The sequence below is a fragment of the Carassius auratus genome, chromosome 27, assembly GCF_003368295.1.
Source record: "Carassius auratus strain Wakin chromosome 27, ASM336829v1, whole genome shotgun sequence".
In the NCBI taxonomy this organism is placed as follows: domain Eukaryota; kingdom Metazoa; phylum Chordata; class Actinopteri; order Cypriniformes; family Cyprinidae; genus Carassius; species Carassius auratus.
Genome location: NC_039269.1, coordinates 2,421,625 through 2,446,785, shown reverse-complemented (window position 1 = coordinate 2,446,785; position 25,161 = coordinate 2,421,625). Strand labels below are relative to the sequence as shown.

At 43.2% G+C, this 25,161-nt stretch overlaps 2 protein-coding genes across 4 annotated transcripts; both read right to left on the bottom strand.

Moving 5' to 3' along the window:
* Positions 1-902: 902 nt before the first annotated feature.
* On the bottom strand, positions 903-11,413 carry LOC113045066 (MAU2 chromatid cohesion factor homolog). Its single transcript, XM_026205200.1, has 19 exons — positions 11,140-11,413; positions 10,881-10,898; positions 10,686-10,751; positions 9,911-10,006; positions 9,592-9,686; positions 9,477-9,504; positions 8,244-8,399; positions 8,008-8,154; positions 7,812-7,902; positions 7,614-7,717; positions 7,451-7,528; positions 7,097-7,162; positions 6,916-6,999; positions 6,793-6,842; positions 5,586-5,663; positions 4,723-4,834; positions 4,555-4,645; positions 3,867-3,994; positions 903-2,061 (listed from the first exon to the last, which is right to left on the bottom strand). Exons 1-19 carry the CDS (start codon positions 11,374-11,376, stop codon positions 1,987-1,989), a joined length of 1,800 nt encoding a protein of 599 aa, XP_026060985.1. The 5' UTR covers positions 11,377-11,413; the 3' UTR covers positions 903-1,986.
* On the bottom strand, positions 7,530-21,590 carry LOC113045064 (SURP and G-patch domain-containing protein 1-like). 3 transcript variants are annotated; one of them, XM_026205197.1, is made up of 14 exons: positions 21,468-21,590; positions 20,373-20,559; positions 20,129-20,283; positions 19,392-19,628; positions 18,326-18,449; positions 18,159-18,247; positions 16,160-16,283; positions 15,705-15,955; positions 15,234-15,340; positions 13,992-14,169; positions 13,809-13,915; positions 13,549-13,694; positions 13,151-13,280; positions 12,599-12,997 (listed from the first exon to the last, which is right to left on the bottom strand). In XM_026205197.1, the coding sequence occupies exons 1-14, from the start codon at positions 21,484-21,486 to the stop codon at positions 12,971-12,973; spliced, it is 1,881 nt and encodes a 626-aa protein (XP_026060982.1). In that variant the 5' UTR covers positions 21,487-21,590; the 3' UTR covers positions 12,599-12,970. The 3 variants fall into 3 exon arrangements, with proteins under 3 accessions (XP_026060984.1, XP_026060982.1, XP_026060983.1); XM_026205198.1 differs by having other exon boundaries at positions 16,160-16,271; XM_026205199.1 differs by lacking the exons at positions 12,599-12,997; positions 13,151-13,280; positions 13,549-13,694; positions 13,809-13,915 and adding an exon at positions 7,530-7,549 and having other exon boundaries at positions 13,931-14,169.
* Between the last annotated feature and the right edge of the window lie 3,571 nt (positions 21,591-25,161).

Below are 25,161 nucleotides of genomic sequence, written 5' to 3'. Positions count from 1 at the left end.
CTCAAAAATATATCTAAATTACGGCCTATGCTCTCAATGTCAAATGCAGAAATGTTAATCCATGCATTCATGACTTCAAGGTTAGACTATTGTAATGCTTTATTGGGTGGTTGTTCTGCACGCTTGGTAAACAAACTACAGCTAGTCCAAAATGCAGCAGCAAGAGTTCTTACTAGAACCAGGAAGTATGACCATATTAGCCCGGTCCTGTCCACACTGCACTGGCTCCCTATCAAACATCGTATAGATTTTAAAATATTGCTTATTACTTATAAAGCCCTGAATGGTTTAGCGCCTCAGTATTTGAATGAGCTCCTTTTACATTATACTCCTCTACATCCGGAGGTAACAGTAAACCACCTCGTCTGAGGTACTGATAGAGTTCGAGTGACCTGTGAAGACACTATAAACCTGTTTCGAAGAGAGTTAATGCGCCTCCACTGACTGTGCGCACACCTTCCCTAATACGAGTCTATATTCCATAATAACACTTCATTCAATGAAAAAGTGCATCTCCTGTCATCTCTCACACGTTTATATCTGTTTAAACGCTGTTTGATCCGTGCAGATTTCTCTCCTGATTCAGACCAGAACACTTTTTCACTGGAGGAAGTGTTATTCTGGATTATAGACTCTATGTGTTTGAGTTAAATCATCTTAATGCTGGATGTGTTTCAGGTTTTGTCTTGTCCAGATGTTCACTGATGGACTGGAGTGCTGTGGATTATTGGGATGTTTTTATCAGACTCTCATTCTGACGGCACCCATTCACTGCAGAGCATCCATTGCATGACATTTCTTTTCTCCATGTTAAGATGAATCCTCATCATTTCTGTGCTGAACTCTGAGTCTGAAATGTGTCTAGTGTCTCTTCATACAATGACTGAATAACTCACACAGCATCGTTCATACACTTCTCCAATTTAATAAAAAAAATATCCTGATGATTTTGAAGCAGACACAAAGAAATACAATGAGTTTAAAAACAGTTATTAGAAAGAGCGGCGGCTGATCTGAGAAACTACTGAAACAACATTTATACAAACCAAGGCTATTCCAAATCAATATAATGACAAAGATTATAAGATTGTTAAATGTGGCATATAAATACTCAAACTTTACAAAATTTAATAAATGTATCTGTTAAAACTACGGAGGAAAAGAGGCTAATACCTTTAAAAGAAAAGTGTTTGTACAGAGACGTGCAAGAAGAAAACAAACGTGTTCTGAGACGTGTGTAAAGACATCAGCGCACAGAGAGAGATCACACATCAGATCCAGAGCTGCTGGTCATGTGACTTCCTGTTCCTGCGGTCTCACACACCTTTGTTCTGTGGCTCAATCACAGGAAAACATGTCCACATTCACTCCAAAATAATGATAAATCATATTCCCTGTCATGAAAGTGAGGCCTAATTAAATTATTTTTTTGCAGTGATGTTATTTTCATAAACACATTTGTGCAAAAACTGCTGTTTCTCTCATTACTGTAAGCACATAAATACTGTGAAGATTTATTTAAACCAGCATAAATTGAAAGCAGTACAAAACTTTAAGAATGCATAATTCAAATAAAAATCAACAAAATTAAGATTACATTAATGAGAATGAAGGGGTTAAATGTGTCATGAACAATGACCAAGCAAAAAAAAAAACAAATCCTGAACCGGGCTGAATTTTCTCTGAGAGTGAAATCTGTTTTGTTTTGAGGTGAATCTGAGTCGAGATGAGAGTTGGTCAGTCTGAGGATGGGAACACTGAACGACTCGTTACTGCTGCTAACCAGCACAGCTCAACAGTGAGGAGCGATGTGTGACCTCTGACCCCTGTCTGTCCTCGCTCTGAACACAGCCAATCAAACACAACCGAAGAAGATGAACCATGAACAACTCAATAAGTTAAAATCTGAACAATAAAACAGAGGAGTCTGCAGGTGAAAGGAAGCGGAGTCTCGCTCGTCCCATGAGTGTGTGTGTGTGTGTGTGTTTAAAGCAGGCTGGCCAGGCTGGTGGTGGGTCCGTTCTGAGCCTGAATCTGCACAGGAGGAGGGCCTTCAGTCCACTGAAACACACAGAAAACCTCGTCACACATCTTCATTGACATCATTCACATTATCTCTCATGTAAGAATGGGTTACGAGAGATTCCTGTCATCAAACAAAAACACAAGCTGTCAGTGCTGATGTTTGTTATTAGTTTAATCCAAAACAAACGGACAGAGATTTCTGAACTTTCCATTCTCAGGTAATGTGTGTGTGTGTGTGTGTGTGTGTGTGTGTGTGTGTGTGAGAAAGAGAGAGAGAGAGAGCATGTGTGTAAGTGCGCGTGACCTTCAAACTGGCTGTTATTAAGCCTCTCATCAAAAAAACACTTGACAAACTTGACCCCAAACAACTAGTTAAAGAGCCAGTAAGATGAAAGTTCTAAGCGTCCTATCACTGTTTATAAGTCCTGTACATTAGGTTTAAATCCATCCAAGGTTAAAAAAACATTGTCATTTTGTCAAAATATAATTTCAAAATACCTCAATTCTCAGAGATCCCCAAACGGTTCGAGCGAAGCTGTTCAAAAGATTCAGTTTCCTTAAACCCCACCTTTCGGTAGCATACTGCGTTCTGATTGGTCAACTAACATAGTCAGCTTTGATTGGTTGTTCCGCACACAACTTCACAGTAAACTATGCGTTAGCATCTGTTTGGGGTGAATTATGTCTTATTCCTCTCACCGTGAAGCAAACAGTAAATTAAAAAAGCTCGAAGAACAGTCTCGCTGCTTTTTCTTCTGTGTGTGTGTATTCAAGCGCGTGCTTCAGTTTGAATCTGAATAGAGCGTTCAGCGCGGGGGCGTGGTCACATTAGATATAATGAGCTGAGACATAAACGGACATCGCGTTGTTTTCATATGGATTACTTTATCACAGAATATCTGTTTTCAGCACGTGTTTAGTTTTAAAGTAGACATGTCAAGCTTTCTATAGATCTCTCTCTCATGTCTCTTCGTTGAGTATTCACGGAGTTACACTTCATTTTAATGACATGTTTGTACATGACGATCAGCACAAACAAAGACTGCAGACAGCACACCTTGTTTGTTATCTTATTAAGTGCACAAAGTTATGTCTGTTTCCAAAAAAATAGTAGACCCTTTACAGATTCGATTGATGTATGGCTCTTATCCGTACGATTAAAACTGAAAGTGTAATTTAAGTTATTTTCGGGGTTATCAAGGTAAAATGACTCATAACACACTGTCTCCTCGACATGATGCTATCACACCAACCAGAGCGTCTGTGTGTGGGGTGGGGCAGGTCCGTTTCTCCCAACATGGTAGGCGGAGATTATTATGCAAAGTGTTCCTAGTGACGTACATGGAGATGGGCAAAAGATTTGAAATCTATAACTCTCTATTAGTTTTATTGGATCTTAGTGCTGCGTTTGACACAATTGACCACAACATTCTTTTGCATAGACTTGAACACTTTGTTGGCATCAGTGGAAGTGCATTAGCATGGTTTAAATCGTACTTATATGACCGCCATCAGTTCGTAGCAGTGAATGAAGAGGTATCATATCGATCACAAGTGCAGTATGGAGTACCTCAAGGCTCAGTACTAGGGCCGCTACTCTTCACGCTTTATATGTTACCCTTGGGAGATATCATCAGGAAACATGGTGTTAGCTTTCACTGTTATGCTGATGATACTCAGCTCTATATTTCCTCGCGGTCCGGTGAAACACATCAATTTGAAAAACTGATGGAATGCATAGTCGATATAAAAAATTGGATGACGAGTAATTTCTTACTGCTAAATTCAGAAAATGTGTGTGTGTGTGTGTGTCTGTGTGTGTGTGGTGTGAGTGAGCGTACGCTGATGAGGTTGTGCTCCGGCAGGCTGCAGGCGGCGATGTGATCCTGCAGGAGCTGCTGGGAGAAGTTCTGGTGCATCTGCGCTGCTTCATGTGCGTCCATCGAGTTCCCACAGGCCTTGTTCAGATCTGGACAGAGACACATGATGTGAACATCTCACATTATATCACAGTTTATTCACTAGGGCTGAGTCAAAAATATTGATATCTTGATTCTAATCTATGCTTATTTTCAGGGAAGGACTCTTAAATCCCAGGAATGGATCAGTCGAGCCTGTTTTCAGTTAAAGCACAGAACACTGAAGATCATTTCCTTTCAATAAATCAGATTTCAGATTGTGTTCGTAGTTTCGCAGTATTTAAACTATAAATGCAGGTTATATGAGACGACAGGTGAACTTTAATACTAGTTATAGCACAAAATAAACACCACGAAACTTCACAATCCTGTCTCTTTTTTTAGATGAACTATCCTTTTTGCAAACATATCAATATTGTTGTTATTGTTATATAATCATACTGTCATATATTCACATAATAATTGTGCAGGACAAAAAATTTAATATTTACAATATATCTACACAAACAAGATTTTTCCAAATCATGCAGCCCGTATATTATAGATGCACAAGAGACTCTGTGTGTGCATGTGTTTGTGTGTGTGTGTGTGTGTGTGCTGCTGAACTGACCCTTGAGCAGAGCGGATGACCAGAGCTGCACAGACATGTCTGGGATCTTACTGGCCAGCTGCATCGCAGGAACCACCATGTTGTTACTCTCCTGAACACAGACACACAGAATGACTGACAGCGCTTCTACAGGACGCTCCGGCGTGTGTGTGTGTGTGTGAGCTTTACTCTGTGGTTCCCCAGCACGTAGAATATGTGTCCCAGCAGCACCAGAGAGCAGGCCGTCAGACGATTCAGATCCTCCGCATTCGACATCTTCAGCGTCTCACGCAGGAAACGCCTGCAAACACACACACACACACGATCATCAATAATCACACACACACACAACATGATCATCAGTAATCACTGACACACACACACACACACGCACATCAGCATCACTGACACACACACATACAAAGACAGACAAATACACACACACACACACACACACACTCTCTAAGAGACACACACACACACACACACACGATCATCAGCATCACTGACACACACACATACACAGACAGACAAATACACACACACACCCACACTCTAAGAGAGACACACAAACACACACATACGATCATAAGCATCACTGACAGACACACACACACACACACACACACACACACACACACACACACACACGCTCACACACGCTCACACACACACACGCTCACACACACACACACGCTCACACACACATGTCTGGTCAGCTATCCTTGTGGGGACTCACCATAGGTGTAATGGTTTTTATACTGTACAGACCGTATTTTCTATCGCCCTACACCAACCCTAACCCTAAACCTAACCCTCACAGGACACTTTCTGCATTTTTAGATTTTCAAAAAACTTCATTCTGTGTAATTTATCAGCTTGTTTACCCGTGGGGACCTCAATTTAGGTCCCCACCGTGACACGAGTCCCCATGAGTCTGTGTGTATTCAGGTTTAAGTCCCCACCAGAATAGAAAAACAAGTACACACACACACACACACACTCTCTCTCACACACACACACAGATCTGAGAACAGGAAGAGGAAACGCACTTGGCCTCGTTGTAGCGTCCCTGGAAGAAGGACAGAAGTCCTCTGATGTAGAAGGCAGCGGCGCGCAGACAGTGAGAACTAGAGACAGCAGAAACACCGAACAATCAAACCTGCAGCACAACAGCTTCATACAGCAGAGCCATTCTAAACCGCTTCACACGAACAAACAAGTGTCAGTTCATGAGTCTCGTGATTCATTACTGAATCAATCCCAGTGATTCAGTGAATCAGCTGTATGAATGAATCAGTTGAACAAACGATTCACTGAGACAGACACACTCCCATCTACTGGTGCTTTAGTTTCATATTTTCTTTCGGTTTAAAATAAATCAATTCTTATTTATTTTAAAAGCCATTTATTATATGCGTTTATGCTGAATCATAATATTTCCTTCCAAAACTACTTTATGGTAATGTGTTTTGTTGGGAATTTCTCAATCAAAATTGCTCTGGGATTAATTAATCGTCACACTGTGTGATTATTTTGATTAAAATCTGTAATCAATTGACAGCACTATTATATATATATATATATATATATATATATATACACATGTGTGTGTGTATATGTATACACACACACACACACCTTGATTATTTCAGCTTCCTAACAGCATCAGGAGAATCTGAATTGTTCTGAATCTTTAGTTTTTGGAGTTATGTTCTTAATAGATTCATTCATCTGTTATGAATCTTCTGCTAAAGTGACAATTTCAGTCTGTGTGTGTGTGTGTGTGTGTGTGTGTGTGTGTGTGTGTGTCTCTCTCTCTTAGTGTGTGTGTCTCTCTTAGTGTGTGTGTGTGTGTCTCTCTCTTAGTGTGTGTGTGTGTGTGTGTGTGTGTGTCTCTCTCTCTCTTAGTGTGTGTGTCTCTCTTAGTGTGTGTGTGTGTAGGCCTGTCACGATAACAAATTTTGCTGGATGATAAATTGTCCAAGAAATGATGGCGATAAACGATGATATCGTCCTTTTAACACTAAGAATATAATGATAATGGCATAATAACGCAGGTAAATCTTTTCAAAAGATCAATAAACTTTTATTTTATTATATTCTATTCAGAGCAAGAAATACTAACATGTTGACTTTGTGTGGCTTAAAATTAATTTATTTAGTATGTTATATGCGTCCACACCACATCGAGTTAAAAACATCTCAGCCGTTGTTTCTGAAAAATGGGGTGCACCCAAACTGAGATTTCCTTGTTACCTGACGGGGAAGTTTTGGTCCGGGTTTATCCTCTCCAGCAGGTTGTAGAGCTGCACAGATGAAGAACACTGAGTCTCTGAGGATTACTGATGAGGATTATTAATGTGTTTCATGATGACTGACCTCCTGATGTCTGTTCCCCTCTCTGATGTACACACTCGCCAGGTTAGTGACGATGAACGTCCACAGCTCCTGATGGGAGGTGAGCTGCGCACACACACACACACACACACACACACACACACACAGGTATGAGCTCGGCTCGGTCACGTCTGTAAGATCAGTGTGTGTTTGCGTGTCTCACCCGTAGCGCTGTCGTGAACTGGGCCTCAGCGTTGTCCATACAGTTAACAGAGATACAGTACAAGCCCTGAACACACACACACACACACACACACACACGACATGAGCACACGAGTGCTCCACTTAATCACTGATCCACTGACTCACTGATCTACTGACTCATCATTTTAAAAGCCATATTAATTTCAGCAAAACATACTGGCCAAATTGTGTTGCTCTAAAAACAAATCACAGCAAACCAAATTTTGTCTTTAAATTCTTATGAATCACATGATCAGAAAACGTGTAATTGAGTTGTTCCCTGTCAGCTGTGTGCTGCAGCAGAGAGGACTGATGTAGTGGAGTCTGGTCTCACCAGCAGTGTGTGGAGCTGAGCCGCGTGATTGGAGAAGAGCCGTGGAGACTGCTGACAGAGCTGACACACCTGAGAGATCTGACACACACACACACACACCTGTTACACACCACCACCACCACCGCAGCATCAGCATCACAGCGCTCCAAACACACACACACACCTCCTGCAGCGCCGTGGCCTTGTGTCCCGTCACCAGACGACACATGATGATGTGCTCCAGCAGAATGACTTGAAACGAGGAAAGGATGGGGCTGCAGTCCAGCACTGAGAAACACACACACATCAGAGCATCAGTTATCTCACACACACACACACACACACACACACACACACGTCTCTGTGGCGTGACGTGACTCACTCTTCAGCTTCTCCAGCTGCATGAGGGCTTTATCAGTGTATTTCTGAGCTTTCTCCAGATACCCAGCCTGCATGGAGTGCATGACCGTCACCTGAAACACACACACACACACACACACAGCTCCAGTCAGAGATGGTTAAGGACGCAGCAGAACGGTGCTCTGAAGCAGTGTGACGTGGGACAGGACGACGCTCACCAGGTAGACCAGGACACACATGTGCTCTTTGGGCAGCCAGTGGAAGAGATCGGCCGAGTTACTGGGCAGGATCTCATCATCGTGGAGCGTGGAGATGGTCTGGATGCACTGCTGCAGCTGCTTCAGACACGGCTTGACGCTCTTCACCTGCACACACACACACACACACGAGCTGGTCAGCTCACACACACATCACACTCACGAGCTCCTAACAGACAGGTGTGTGTGTGTCTCACCTGTCCGGCGTCCAGGTAATGTGTGACCTGCAGCACCAGGAAGAAGACGCGCAGAGACTCCTTCTGGATGGGGTTTCCCTGCCAGGTCTCCACGATCTGTCCACAGAGAGTCAGGAGCGGATGAACCTCCTGCAGCTTACGCTCCATCAGCAGCAGCTGCACACACAAGATCAGGGTCAGACAACCCTTCACAAAGCCTGGTGTTCTCCCTCAATCAGAAGAACACGAGTCCTGTCCGAATCTGAGCAGATCACGATCATCTGCTCCACTCTCAGTCTCTTCAGATCTCACAGAAGCAGTGCAGACATGAGCGCAGGTTTCTGCTCTTACAGCGTCCAAGGAGACACTAATCAACGACTGACTGAGTGGAAAAAGATTATTTTGTGACAAAAAAAATATAGAACTTTTGTAGAAAAAAGAACTTGTGTCCACTCTTTCACAGACCGATTCGTTTAAATACTGATGTCCTTTTGTTATTTTGATCATTAAAAGTCATTAAAGCTGATACAAATATATAGTTTGAAAGTTATTTGTGAAACACAGGAGTTTTGAACAGATCCCTGACCTGTATTTGGAAAGAATGCCTCATCTTTAGCATGAAATCCTGAAAACTCTGGGCGTTCATTCTTGGGTTTACTCTTTATAAAAACAACTCAAGCCTCTTTCAGCAGCCGTAAAAACTCCAATTCAATATGCCTATAATATAACATTTTATTGCAATTATTCATTATAAGATCAAGATTTCTGTGATATGATGAAATAAAAACATTAAAATAAGAACTGTATTGAAATAGTATTGTAATATAAACCTGTGTCCTGCAGCACAGAAGCAGCATCAGTGTCACAGACGGATATTTGTAGAAATACACAACAACTCACTGCATGAGTCACAATTATACATTTCTCTTTTATGACAAAAATCATTAGGATATTAAGAAAAGATCATGCTCCATGAAGATATTTAGTATATCTCCTACTATAAATGTTATCAAAACTCCATGTTTGATTAGTAATATGCATTGCTAGGAACTTCATTTGAACAACTTTAAAGAAGATTTTCTCAATATTTAGATGTTTTTGCTCCCTCAGATTCCAGATTTTCTAATATTGTCTTCTCCTCACAAACCAGACATCACTGAGAGAGTTTTGAGATGATGTATGTTGTCCCTCGTGACTGGTTGTGTGCTCCAGGGTCATACACAGGTAATACACTGATTTGAGGAGGTTACTCACCATGCCTTTGCTCAACAGGAAGAGAGCTCTGTGAAGCAGACGACAGTAACATCAGTGTGAGGTAATCACTCAGACACCACAGGAACACACTGATGTGAAGACATGAGAGAGATACCTGGTGTATTCAGAGCCCACCACTCTGGCGTACTCCGCTCCGACCCCCAGCAGATCACACGCTGACACCAGGTCCTTCTCCAGAGTGTGCAGTTGCTGCAGCAGAACATCACCATCACCATCACTATTATCATCTTCATCATCAGCATCATCACAGACTGACTCGAGTCTGACTCTAATTCAAGAATTCAGCATGAATGTGCTGTGGACTGTAACGATGCACTAACAAGTGTGTGTGTGTGTGTGCGTGTCTGTCTGTCTGTGTCTCTGTGAGTGAGTGTGTGTGAGTGTCTCTGTCTCTGTGTGTGTGTGTGACGCACCGCGAGCTGGAAGAGCAGTCTGCAGTGCCAGTAGGGGGTCTGCTGTGAGATCTGGATGGCCTTTCGTAGCAGTGGTTTCGCTGAATCAACCAGGTTCTTCAGAAGAGAAGAGAACTTCTTCAACACAAATAACACACAGACTACACAACTGATGCGTTTATACACACACTGATCAGTGTTAGCGGAATCTAAACGTGCTTTAGAAATAAACCTAATACAAAAAATAACAAGGTAGATGAGTATTCAAAACTTAATTCTCTGTATATTAATAACAGCTCCCTGATGCCTGCAGTTTATTTACAGTATAATAAAACAATATTTGCCAGAGAAAGCACTGATATATAATTTCCCTTCCATCTGGTATTTATTCTCTTTAGAGGTTCCGTAGAACACGTAAAATCCTTTCCGAAAACTGATTCAGGAACATCCCTAACGGAAAGTGTAACATATCTTTGATCTATTAGTAAGTTAATAGTAAACTCTGATTTCTTGAGTCAGGACTATCAAAGTACAGGTGCGTTCGACATCAAGAGTGCACAACATTTTTTTGATAAAAAAACATGAATAGATTTGTGGTCCCAAGAATCAAATCGTGAGGAACCAGAAGATTCCCACACACACCTGATTTATTTTCTTGAAGAATCAGCATCTTTTCCATCCTTCCCTGACCCTCTAACTCTAGCACACTCTATTCTAATTCTATTCTTTATAACTTTTGTCAGTCTATAGCTCTTTATATCTGAGAGTGAAGCAGTGCAGTGTTGTGAAGACTCACCTGCTGACAGTAGAGCTCCGACAGGAGACTCGCCGCCTCGAACTTCACATCCTCAAACTGAGCTATCTGCACATCTGAGCTGAGGAAAACTCATTAAAACACTTGATCATCACTTATCATCCATTCATTTACAGCACAGCTGATCACAACCTCAACTCAAATCAGGATCAAGTGTGACATTTGCTTAAAGGATACCTGCTGTGAAATGAACCACTGAAAGAGAGAGAAAGAGAAGCAGAAGTCATTTTTTTGTATTTTATATAATGTCACAAAACAAATACAGAAGAAAGAGGGAAAACAAGACAGACTCATTATATACGCTTATAAAACACGGAAACATCATCAATAGCACATTCCACCAGTACAAGAATTATACAATAATAATAGTAGCGTGAAACCGGGACTGCGGCCTAGACTCTCCGCTGAAGCCTCGGTCTTTCCTGCGCGCTCTCACCGCTTTCTCGAGGTGCGTGCGGGCCAGCTCGCTGTTCTTCGTGTGGTGATAGAGCACCGAGCCGAGCTGCAGGTGCGTGCGGGCCTCCACTCTCTGCGGGGGCTTGAACTGGAAGACGGCCTGGAGGCAGTGCACACACAAGCGGATTTTTGGAGGACTGGAGGTTCGGAAATGTTCGGCGAAACCGAGAAGAGCGAGATACCAGGAGTCCGGGGCCTCCGTGCCTGCCGCCATCATCACCACAACAACAACAATACGAGAGCGCGGTTGATCTCGCGAGACTTCCGCGGCCCTGCCCTGAACGAGAGCTGGGGGGAATCTCGCGAGAGGACGATTTCGGTGTTTGTTGCTAGATTTAGCAACTTGTTTTTTCAGAAAGCACCCAGCAATAAATGTAGATATTTTAAAAATATATTTTTCAACTTTTAGCTACTTTTTGAAAAGTGACTCAAATGATAAAAAGGCATACATTTTCCACAGAATGAACATCGAAGAGATGAGCATCACATCAGCTGTCCACACATCACACAGGACTCGAACACTTCTTCATTTATCATACACCTTAGTTAGTTTCTACTTATAATTTCTAATCAGTTATTTATGGTTGATCTGATCTCAAACTCGATCTTATATATCCCTACATCTATATAAAAAAAATGTGTAATTTATAATACAGGTAAAATGCTTGAGAAAATCCCTTCATATTAACACTTATGGACTTTCTTTAGAATGTAGTTTATGTTGCTATAACCTGATTAAAACCAATTGTTAACAGTGTGTAATTATACTAGTTATTTAGAAGATACAGGAAACGTAATAGTAAAAAATTACAATTGTTTTTTTGTTTTATTTTATAAGCTTTATGCATTTAGCTGACGCTTTTATCCAAAGCGGCTTACATTGCATTCAGGCTAACAATTTTTTCCTAACGTGTTCCCTAGGATGATATTAAATGTTTATATTATTTTAACAAACTAATTTGAATGAACATATTTTAAATTATATTCTTTGCTAAGATTCGATCATCACTCAATGACGTCACAACATCATTTAGCATCAATGCGACCTGCCTTCAGCATCTTTACCAGGAAATGAGTTGCCTGCCTTTTCTGTAGTTTACAACGTTTTCTTCGAGGCTTCTACACATTAAGAGAAAGAATTTCAATATATTGCTTAAAACTCTACACAGAAAATGTTTTATGTATTGTAACATTAAGACATTAATCGTTGTTGTTCCTGTGTGCCTCTTCTAGAAGCTTTTGGAACCGATTAAATACTTCTTGTTAAAGCATACAACAATAAAGTGCTTTCAGATTCAAACTATTTTACACGTTTATCCTCCATGGAATATCTACTTTAAAAACCCAGATCACTTCACAAACTGAGATGGACTTCTTCCAGCGAATACACACTCTCACACACACACACACACACACACACACACACACAGAGAGAGAGAGAGCGTCTGAGAGCACAGCCTTTTATTGATCTCACAGAGTCAGTGACAGACGCTGGAGTCAGTTTAATTACAGCTTAGACCATGGGGATTGGTTTATAATATCTGTGCTCATCAACGGGTAAAACACACATAAAACCTGCACTGATGCTAATATTATACTGCGCTGCTGACTCTATCAGGGGCTTTTACAGTTTTGAATAAATGTAAAAAAAAATCAGCATCTAAAGAAACAAACAGAAACATGTGAAGGGCTTATTAAAATGTACTCGGGTGAATTATTTTTCTATTTTCTGAAATGAACACATCATAATTCAAGCTGTTATGAGAAAAAGAAAAGAAAAGAAAGGTGTGTCTAGAGGAGGTGCTGCGGCGTCAGTAGTATGGCCTTCTGGGATTGTTCTGTGCAGAAACACAAGACACATGTTAGTAAAACTACAGGCTTCTCTACATCTGCACATGACACCGATGCGTCCTGGATCACAGACTAATCAAACAGATTCATGGAACTGCATCGCTGCAATGGCTGATGGGTAATGAGTGTGTGAGGCTCACCAGAGGGTTGGGTCTGAAGCGATATGCAAGCATCATCCTCTTACGGAAAGCATCATACTCATCATCACTCTTCGAGAGTTCAGCGGGTCTGTCCACACCGAAGCCTGCGCCGTCCACCGCCGTGGAGCCTCTGCACACACACACACACACGCACACACACTCAGCACTAGGGTGGTCAAAATGGCTGAACAACTAAATGATAATTGATACCATCATTATTGTAAATATATTAAGAGTTTAAAAGTTTAAAAGGCATAATTCGAGGCCACATCGAGCAAAATATTACTAATACACTTATTCAGAGCAATGAACTAACAAGTGTGTGAGTGAGAGAATGAGTGTGTGTGTGCGAGAGACAGTGAGAGAGTGAGTGTGAGCGAGAGAGAGTGTCTCTTCACCTGTTGACAGGGTTCTTGATGCCCTGTCCATCTGAGCCGAGTCCATCTCCCTCCTTCCAGCCCATCTTCATCAGCATCTTGAAGCCGATGTTCTCCACCGTCAGCTTGAACTCTTTGTACTCGGAGTAATCTGGGTCTCTGCCCTCCTGCACGTCACAGACAGGAAATACACGTCTCATTTAGCAGATGCAGAACTGCAAGTATGACTGTTTTCAAACAGGTTCTGTGGGTGTCAGGTCACTTGACGTGATCAGTCTCACCTTCAGAGCTTTGAAAGTCTCCATGAACTTCTCCAGCTCATCCGGAGGCAGGAAGTCACCAATGAAGTGCTTCCCTTTGCCCATCTCCGTCAGCTGCTCCGCCCACTCTGTGACACACACACACACATCACGTCACGTGTGTGTCATATAAACCCTCACATGGTTCCCTGTTTGACCTCTGACCTCGGGTCTTCTCCATCTCCATGTGTCTGAGCCGATGCTCCCAGGTTCCGTCGTCAGGATCCAGCTCCTCGTCGCTGTCGTACTCGTGCTGGTGGTTCTTGATGGCCTTCTCCCACAGCAGCTGCATGTCCTGCATCGCACGCTTGTGCTTCATGATCATGTCGAACATCTCCTGCATCTGATGCGCACACACACACACACACACACTCATGTTAAGTGCTGTATTACTCTAGGAGGGGGGTATTGATGTGATTTTATCGATGATGATAATAAGAGTGTTATTGTCCTCGGGTCAGGGACCTAGTAACATTGCAGGGTTCAGTCCCGGGACGAGTGCTGTGTGAACAAAAGCCAGATCTAATGCCATAAAGACTGTGTCGTAGTGATGATTCATGTTATCGTGCGACTCTTTTACCGGCTGTTTTGAAGGAAGATCACCGTTTGCGACAAAAACATATGTGCAAACTGTAATGAAGCAGAGATCAGTTAGTTCCTCACTTTCCGCGCTGACGCAGAGATCGTTCGCTTGCTTCAGTGAAAGTATAACGTGCCTAGCGTCTCGACTCGTAGATTACACGTCACGCGCTGATGTCACGTGTCGTTACGGGATCTTCACGGGGTGTGTGTGAAAGTGCAGAATCCAGCGACACATTACCCGTGTATTTCCAGAAGCGCAGGGTGAAAGGGGCTTCAGAGACACAGAACAGTGCCGCCGCTGTGTTTGGGATTATTTTTGTTGGAGAAATAGAGCCAAAACAGACTATATGATGTCTAAAACAGAAGATTCTTAACTTCTTGTTTATTGAACTGTTGTAAAAAATATATTATATTATAATATTTGTAATCATGGAAATTTTGGAAAATGAAATGGCACTCTTCTTGTCAAATTGATTATATGAAGTGGAATAATTATATAAATTTACTGGCCCCATGTCTTGAATTTGTGATCATATTAAACGTATTTTAAAAGACTATTAATCTACATGAATCTGACCTGATGATTGTTTATTCTGTCACAAATGTTTCTGATCTGATTTATGAGACTGTAAGGCATGAATATATTATGATATTATAAACACTGACATTAGGATTTTATGCTGCTTTAAAACAATGTGTACTGTGAAAAATAATAAATCAAATAAAATAAAAATATAAATCAAATTTACTTTAAATTTTTATTGAAAGTATATTTGCTTCTAAGAGAGTTTAGGGGGTTTATGGGTAATGTGTGTGTGCTCGTACTTCCTGTTGTTCTTTGAGTTGTTTCTTCTGATCGTCTGACAGCTCCGTCACACCCACCAGACCCACCGGCTTCCCCTTCTTATATCCCAGACTGCTCAGCTCCTGATCTACACACACACACACACACACACACACACACACACACACACACACACACACACACACACACACACACAGAGCACAGATGCTGTCAGGTTATGCATAAAGATTTAAGAGAGTATGATTCTGTTTCTGTGATTGTGTCTGTGTGCGTGTGTGTGTGAGTGTGTCTGGAAGTGTGTGTGTATCTGTGTGACCGTGTGTCTGTGAGTGAGTGTGTGTGTGTGAGCGAGCGTGTGTGAGTGTGTGTGTGAGCGAGCGTGTGTGAGTGTGTGTGTGTGTGTGTGAGCGAGCGTGTGTGAGTGTGAGTGTGTGTGTGAGTGCGTGTGAGTGTGTGTGTGAGCGAGCGTGTGTGAGTGTGTGTGTGTGTACCGGTCAGTGCAGGCGTGCTGGATGCGGCCGCTGGAGCAGTAGGGCTGATGACTGTCGGTGTGGGCAGCTCCACTTTATCATCTTCGGCTCCCCAGCGGCTCTTCCTCTTCCTCTTGGCAGCGGTGTGTGTGTGTTCCTGTGAGTCGTTCTGAACAGACGTCTGCGACTCAGTGCTGCTCTTATCCTGACGCAGCTCGTCCACTTTAGCTTTATAGAAGCGATGAGCCGCGCTCTGATAGTCGTACAGGAAACTGAGACAGAGCAACAAAACAAGCTTCTGTTCATCACTGCCTCCATATCCTGGTGTGTTTAAGGCTTTTCATATCCATGTTAAATATAATGCATTGTGGGAGTTAGACACAGGTGAGCGGCTCAGGCCCTCGTGGAGCGGTGTGTTTGTGTTTGTGCTGCACAGACGGTCTGGTCTGATTACAGCTCCTTCCAGAGCATCTCACCTGAAGGCAGGATTGTCTCGGTTGTGTTGAGCAGCCATGATCTCCACCTCTGGGCCGCCGTCCGCCACGAAGCGAGCCAGTTTCTCCGCCACCTTCCTGGTGCTGTCGTCCACTGAGGAGGAGACTTTAAGCAGTCTATCAGAACCAGCAGCTCAAACTAAACAAGCTCCATTATGAGTGAGTGTACTGCAGCAGAGAGAGAGCTGGATGGGGTTTGAGAAGAGCACAGGGACGTCTGACGACACACACACACACACACTCGGGGAAACACACGGACACACACACACACTCGGGGAAACACATGGACACACACACACACACACACACTCGGGGAAACACACACTCGGGGAAACACACGGACACTCAAACACACGGACACACACGGAAGGGACACACACACACACACTCGGGGAAACACACGGACACACACACACACACTCGGGAAACACACGGACACACACACACACACACACACACACACACTCGGGGGAAACACACGGACACACACACACACACGGGGAAACACATGGACACACACACACACACACTCGGGGAAACACACGGACACACACACACACACACACACACACAAACTCGGGGGAAACACACGGACACACACACACACACACACTCGGGGAAACACACGGACACACACACACACACTCGGGGAAACACATGGACACACACACACACACACACACACACACACACTCGGGGGAAACACACGGACACACACACACACACGGGGAAACACATGGACACACACACACACACACTCGGGGAAACACATGGACACACACACACACACACACACACACACACTCGGGGGAAACACACGGACACACACACACACACACACTCGGGGAAACACACGGACACACACACACTCGGGGAAACACATGGACACACACACACACACACACACACACACACACACTCGGGGGAAACACACGGACACACACACACACGGGGAAACACATGGACACACACACACACTCGGGGAAACACATGGACACACACACACACACACACACACACACTCGGGGAAACACATGGACACACACACACACACACACTTGGGGAAACACACACGGACACACACACACTCTGGGAAACACATGGACACACACACACTCGGGAAAACACACACACACACACACACTCGGGAAAACACACACACACACACTCGGGGAAACACATGGACACACACACACTCGGGAAAACACACACACACACACACACTCGGGAAAACACACACACACACTCGGGGAAACACATGGACACACACACACACACACACACTCGGGGAAACACATGGACACACACACACTCGGGAAAACACACACACACACACACACACACACTCGGGAAAACACACACACACACACACACTCGGGGAAACACATGGACACACACACACACACACACACATACACTCGGGGAAACATGGACACACACACACACACACACTCGGGGAAACACATGGACACTCACACACACAGACTCGGGGAAACACATGGACACACACACACACACTCGGGAAAACACACACACACACACACACACTCGGGGAAACACATGGACACACACACACACACTCGGGAAAACACACACACACACACACACACACTCGGGAAAACACACACACACACACACACACTCGGGAAAACACACACACACACACACACACTCGGGAAAACACACACACACACACACACACACGGAGACACACTGATAACAGTTTGTGCGGGGCAGCGTTCACTGAACGGAGCACACGTATGTACTCTACACACATGTGAATAATTAAAGCACAATTATTAAACCTGTCTCACATATTCACTGGATTAGTAGCACTTGTGAATTCACAGTAGCATTATGTTTATTATGATTAAACGGTCTGATAATGTGTGTCATGGATTCGCGACGCAGGTCAAGTGAAACGGAGTTTATTCTCTAAACGGATACAGTGATATAATGGAGGAATGTCTGCATCTCTCACCATCGGTCTGCAGCGACGCGTCTCGTCTGATCTCTGCCACTCTCTTCCTGTAGTACAGATGCTCCTTACTGCTCTTCTCAAACAAGAACCTGTGCAGGACAGAGTCAGAGCTGGACCGTCTGGACACAACACAACACAAGCAGCTACGAGAGACACCAGGAACTCACGAGAAGACCGGATCCTCTCTGTAGTCCTCCATGGCCTTCCTCTCCAGCTCTGAGCCGCCTTCAGCGACGAACGAGGCCATCTTATCGATGACCAGACGCAGATCTCCGTCCTCTGGGGGGGAAACTTTAAGCAGGCTATGAGAACGCCAGCATAACGCAAACACAGCACATGTCTGATCATCTGACGGACATACAGTCACACGATGAGCCGAGTGAGCAGCGGACCGACAGCAAGACACTAAACCTGAGCCTTTCTGCTCTTTCTTCAGCTCTGAGCTGCACTACGACTGCTCCAGGGTCACATCTCAGTCTCTGTGCTTCTATAGTTCATTCAATTCAAGTCAAACTTTCTGCAAACCTGTTTGATCAAAAGAGTGGTTCGTCTGCCCTTTCTAAACAAGACATGTCTGCTGAAATAATAACAGAAGAAATGATTCTCAGGTCAGTATACACACACCTCTCCATCTTCAGGCAAACATTTATCAGTTATATTTTCAAAGCTTTCTTCTGTATTACGAAGCATATTTGATTGAAACCAATGATCAGAAAAGAATCAAAGCAGGGCGGGACTTGGAGCTCATTGATTGGATGTTGAGATGTGGGCGTGGCTCTCAAAGGTGTATGTAGATGAGCGAGAGCTGCAGGGGCGGAGCTTAAGAGACTAAACGATTGGAGAAATCCTGCATACATCACCAGAGAGAAGATCTGTTAAACATCACAAGCATAAAAAAAAAGGACTGTTTACAATAAGATCTATAACATGCCTTTAGAATATTTCCACTTCACGCTGATTTAATAAACTAATTAATGTGGGTCTGCTCCTCACAAAACTCATCATGTGACTTCAAAAGGCAGTAGTTATGAATATTTATGGTGTTGTTGGAGATTCATAGCATCAATAACAATCCACGTCCCTCACATGTAAAAGAGCAGCGAGAACATGCCGCTAAACGTCTCTTTTCATGAGTGACTGATGGGTGAACTAGTCCTTTAGTTAGTCATGTTAACTCAACCAGAGGAAGGTCTTTAGATGAATGCTCCCAGGTCAAAACGTGGAGTGTGATACCTTTGACCTCCAGAAAGTCTGCATCATCGTCCTCCTCGTCTTCATCATCGGGGGAGCTGAACACACTGGGGCGGGCCGCGGGCAGCGCTGGCTTCTTGGACGGGGCGTAGTTCTTGATCTGATTGATCATGCTGCTGACCCCCAGACCTGGACGCTTCCCAATCAGAACGCTCCTCTTCTGAGCCTGACCTCCGGCTGTGGGCGGGCTCTGAGCACTGGGGGCGGAGCCAGTGGATCCTACAGGAAATGACATCAGCACAAGAGCTTCACGACAGTCCAAACACAGCAGATCAGATGCTGCATCAGCACAAGGCTGTAATACAGTTGAGGTCAAAAGTTTACACCCCCCCCCTACAGAAGATTAAGATTTGAGATGATGTAGAAATTAAGATTTCAACATCTGTCTGAGATACAACTATTAGAAAATCTGGAATCTGAGGGAGCAAAAACATCTAAATATTGAGAAAATCATCGTTCGTATCAGCTGGCTCATAAAACCTTTCATATTCATCATATTCTGTGCAGTGAATCAATTGACAACCTAATCTTATTAAACGCTTTCATTGGTGAAATGGAGCCAAAGCAGGCAGTATTTGTCTAAAATGTAACCGTATATTAACTTCTTGTTTACTGAAATGTAAAACAAACATCCCCTTGCAATCACACAGATGAACAGATGAGCTGAACTATATCAAACAGAAATGAGTCAAAGCAAACACGAGAGAGAGAACACAAACCTTCATCAGCGCTGGATTTCTCTCGCTGCATCTTCAGGAACTGCTGCAGGAAACTGCCATCATTCACAAACTTATTAGATGAGGATGAGGAGAAGGAGGACGAGGAAGAGGAGGATGAGGAGGAGGATGAGGAAGATGCTTCTGAGGGAGGAGAACTGACACACACACACACACACACAGAGAGAGAGATCAACACACAGATCAGCGGTGTTCTGCTGTACTGATGATCAGAGCCGTGCATCACCTGCTGGACTGGTTTTGGTTCTGGTTCAGGTTCTGGTTCTGGTTCAGGTTCTGGATGGGCTTCTGCTTCTTCAGAGCCTGCTCTTTCAGTCTGGCCTCGATCTCTCTCTTCTTCTGAGCAATCAGCTCCTCCTGTCTCATGATCACATTCAGTTTACTCTTCTGATGAGTCTTCCAGCCGCCACGACCTGAAACACACACACACACACATTTATCTCACGATACTCTCATCTCATAGACCTCCAGGGTTAGGGGTGCACTTTATTTTACAGCCCACTTACTTTAGAAAGTGCTGTAATACAAGAACACTACATGGGTTAGAGTTAGTATCTAGTTACTGTGACCAGAAGAAGGACATGGAGAGTGTGTAGATGTAAAATAAAGCGTTAGTGTGCTTTCATTGTGTTCATATCAGGTGAATGATACTTTGTGTCATAACTCTAAACAAATCCTTACAGAAAATAAAACACGAGAGTTAACCAGAAACATGATTCGGTTGACTCAGGAACGACTCAAAAAATTATGAACTAGTTGATTATTTCAATATTTCAACCTCACGAGTATAAAAACACTCATGCTCTGCTGAATCTGACGAAACCGGTCAACAATAATATATAACGCAAAAATGAAGCCTAAGTTAGTCACATTATTTACATGACAATTACAACAGTGATTTCGATGTTTTCCTGAGATTAATGATCATATTTATAAACGTAATTAATACATTCAGTTTCAATTTAGTTCAGCTTTATTGACATGACAATTGAAGAACACTTGCGTTTCTGCTAAACAAAAGATGAAAAAGAAACTAAAATATAGATTTTCAAATAAATACAGAGGCATATCAGAATCATTCAGCATGAAACACAGAATCTAGCGCTCTGATATCGTGTTTTATGTGTCACACATCGCTAATAAAACTGTTGTTTTGGTTTGTGAGGGTTAGCACTGAAGCGGCTAATCGATCAGAACAATCCAAACAAACATCATCTCAACAAACTGAGTCAAAGAACGAGTCAGACACGCAAACAAACGCACATATGTGAGAGAAAAGCAGTGTTTGTGAGGATATTTTAGTGTGGAATGATGTTTTTACCTGCATCGCTAGACTCCATCGCGCTGAGTGCTGTAGAGCAGCTGCTTCTTCTTCTGTGGTCTGCAGAGCGGATGGAGAATTACACCGCAGCGCGAATATCGCCCCCTGCCGGCTACCCGCTGCGCATGCGCGTCTCACTGCAGATACTGCGCACGCTTCTTTTTACTTTATTCAGCAACATTAACTTTAGTACTACATACTGTAGAAAAGTCTTCAGTTATTTGTTTGTATTGTCAGTGCTGCTTCTAGATTATTTGATGTTAACATGAAGCTTCGGGGTCAGGTGACACAAACAGACGCACACACACTATCTCTCACACACACAGACACACAAACACTCTCTATCTCTCACTCTCTCTCTCTCTCTCACACACACTCTCTCTCTCTCTCTCTCTCTCTCTCTTTCACACACACACACACACACTTGCTTGCGGTTGTCCATCCAATCCGATGATGACGTCCACTTGTCTTATAACGGTGAGTTTTCTGATGGCTGAATAATCTGATCCTGGATCCACAGGTTCTATTGCAGGTGGGGCATATATACATGCTATCGGTGTTACTGGTATTTATGGGTGTGTTTCTCCTGAGCCCTCTTTGTTGTCTCCTAACTCTCCTTTCCTCCTCCAGTGCTTGGGTCCCATCTAGACACTGCTGCCACCAGGTGTTACGGTCAGCAGCCATGTTCTCCAAGTCCCCAGGTTTTATTTTGCACCTCTTAAGCGCTGTTTTTATTTGGTCTTTAAAGCGTTTCTTCTGGCCTCCAGCAGAGCGCTGGCCTAGTTGTAGCTGGCCATATAGCACTCTGCGGGGCAGACGATTGTAGGGCATTCTTATGACATGTCCCAGCCAGCGCAGTTGGTGCTGGGTGATTGTGGACTCAATACTCTTGCAGCCTGCTCTCCTCAGGATCTCAGTGTGAGGCACTCTGTCACACCGAGTGATTCCCAGGATGCGCTGGAGACAGCAGATGTGGAAGTGTTCCAGGGACTTGATGTGGGGGCTGTAAGTAACTCATGCTTCACAGCTGTAGAGGAGGGTGGTGATGCAGACTGCTTGGTAGATGCATATTTTTGTGTTGAGATGAAGGTTCTTGTTATGAAAAACCCGCCGCAGGAGTCTCCCAAAGGCAGCTGATGCCTGTTTGATTCTGTTCTGGACTTCATTGTCAATGCTATTGTCTTCAGAGATAATACTCCCCAGGTATTTGAATGATGGCACAATTGATAGTTTTTCATCTGCAACATAGAAGATGGGTGGTGCGGGTGGGATGTTGGCACTCCACTGGCAGATTAACACTGTTTTGGCGAAGTGAATGTTCAGCCCCATCCTGCTATACACCCTCACTGCTGCATCTAGGACAGACTGGAGGTCTTGTGGAGAGTGAGATACTGCAGTCAAGTATCCTCACTCGGTGCAGTTTGGTGGTTGATTGCAGTCTCCTGATATTAAAGAGGTTACCATCCAGCCTGTATGCTACTGTCACTCCACGGTTGTCTTGTATTTCCTTGTGGAGAAGCTGGGTGACACAAATGAGGAAGATGCTAAAAAGCACTGGTGCCAGTACACACCCCTGCCTTACCCCTGTGTGCACAGGGACAGGGCTAGACTGTTGACCTCCTATTGTCACCCTAGCAGTCATTCCATCATGAAACTGACGGAGGATGTTGACAAACTTAGTGGGGCATCCAAACCGGAGGAGGACTTCCCACAAGGGATCTCTCTGCACAGTGTCGAAGGCTTTGGAGAGGTCGACAAAAGCCATAAACAGCTCTTAATGTTGCTCCCTGCACTTTTCCTGAAGTTGCCGGGTTGTAAAGACCATGTCGACTGTGCTCCTGTTCTTTCTAAACCCACACTGTGACTCGGGGAGCATAGACTCTGTGATGTTATTGATCAGTCTTTGTAACATCACCTTAGCCAAGACCTTGCCTGCCACAGCAATAAGTGATATGCCCCTATGGTTGTCACAAATGGCCCTATCCCCTTTGCTCTTACATATAGTTACAATACTAGCATCTCTCCATTGCTGTGGGATGCTTTCTTCATCTCTTCATTTCTTCATTTCTTCACTCTTTCACACACACAAACACACACTGATGAACTGCTCTGGTTCGGTGTGTTTCTTCTGCTCTCCAAATTCTCCAGTTACTCCTTCAACTTCATCATCATCATCATCATCATCATCATTCTGAAATAACATGACCTGTGGATGCGGAAGCACTGTGTGTGTGTTACTCACAATGATTTTTCCTTCTTCATTTCTCAGGTGAGGTCTCAGTGTGTTCAACACAAACAGTAAAAGCTGAACTGGTTTGACCTTTCACCTGTTCGTCAGCATCACGCTGAGCTCGTATGAGCATGAAGAAGGTTTACTGCAGGAGCGCTCCTGTTCCTGTCTGAAGGCGGTTTGTGAACCTGATTTTTAACGATCAGTTCGTTTGACTCAGATGTGATTCATTATTTAAACGAGTCTGTAATGAACTCCAGTGTCATATTAACAGAGTTATTCTGGGACTGCGATGCTTCATCTCTCTGGAGACTCTAACTTTAACTGTCTTCTCACACATATCAACCACATCCATGAGTCACCAGCATCCTCTCAGAAGATCTCACAGTATTCATCATAAAACTGTCCACCTGTTAGATCTGGAAACTAGTCACATGGAACAGAATTATATAATTTAATAATAATAATTAAATAAATAAAAATTAACTGTAATCTTTTCCAAATGATGTGAAACATTGTGTAATTAAATCACAGCTACTTACAGATTTAATTGATTTCTTTCATTCTGCTGCTTTACACACTTCAGAATGATCAACAGTGAAACATCACTCGAATTTTAGAATTCAATCATTAGAAAAATAATCCAATTGTAATAAGTTACCTTAATAAAGCAATTGTCTACTTATTACATTTTAAATAGGGTAACTTGTAATCTGTAACTTATTATATTTCTAAAGTAACCTTCTCATAAAATGTATTTTGTCTGAGGTTTAGCATCTGATTATTATTAGCTGAACTCAAAGTTCAACAACGCTTCTTTATCTTGTGCTTGAGTGGAATCCTTTAAAATCTGAAGATTTCAGTGGCCTTCTAAAACCGGATCGGTCTGAAAACTAGCACCAGCAGAACTTACAAAAGCAGCTGTGAGTTCAGAAAGTGAGATGAGTTCAGTGATTAACGCCTGAGACACTTCAAATACAGATCTGTTCAGTCCTCAGAGATCGGGACTCAGTCTTTCAGTGTTTGGGTGGTTTATGTGTTTGCTCTGAGGAGGATTGTAGCTCATAATCACGAGTCATGAAACAAGGAATGATTGTGAAACTAGTCTTACGAAGCACTCTCTTTATAAAGCTTTAAGAGCAAATATAAACCATTCTCACAATGCTGCGTTTCATAACTTACAGCAGAATGCCAGTGAAGTCAAATAAATCATCAATTAAGATTCTTCTGGAACATCTGAAGCTCTCGAAACATGGATCTCCTGTGATTTATAGCCTCTCCTTCAGAGATCACACACTCTCTTTCTCTCTCACACACACACACACACACACACACACGTTTGTTTTTGTGTAAAGTGTGTTCATCCCATAGGTGTAATGGTTTTTATTCTGTAGAAACTGTATATTCTATTGCCCTTCACCAACCCTACACCTAACCCTAACCCTCACAGGAAACTTTGTGCAT

Excerpts from the sequence above, each read along its gene's own strand:
- LOC113045066 (XM_026205200.1), bottom strand. The coding sequence starts at position 11,376 with ATGATGGCGGCAGGCACGGAGGCCCCGGACTCCTGGTATCTCGCTCTT. Across the intron at positions 7,163-7,450 it reads CTCAGCTCCACACACTGCTG|GGCTTGTACTGTATCTCTGT; the intron begins GTGAGACCAGAC and ends GTGTGTGTTCAG. Across the intron at positions 4,835-5,585 it reads GGACGCTACAACGAGGCCAA|GCGTTTCCTGCGTGAGACGC; the intron begins GTGCGTTTCCTC and ends GTGTGTTTGCAG.
- LOC113045064 (XM_026205197.1), bottom strand. Across the intron at positions 15,341-15,704 it reads CAGCACGCCTGCACTGACCG|ATCAGGAGCTGAGCAGTCTG; the intron begins GTACACACACAC and ends GTGTGTGTGTAG. Across the intron at positions 13,916-13,991 it reads GGAGATGGAGAAGACCCGAG|AGTGGGCGGAGCAGCTGACG; the intron begins GTCAGAGGTCAA and ends TGTGTGTCACAG.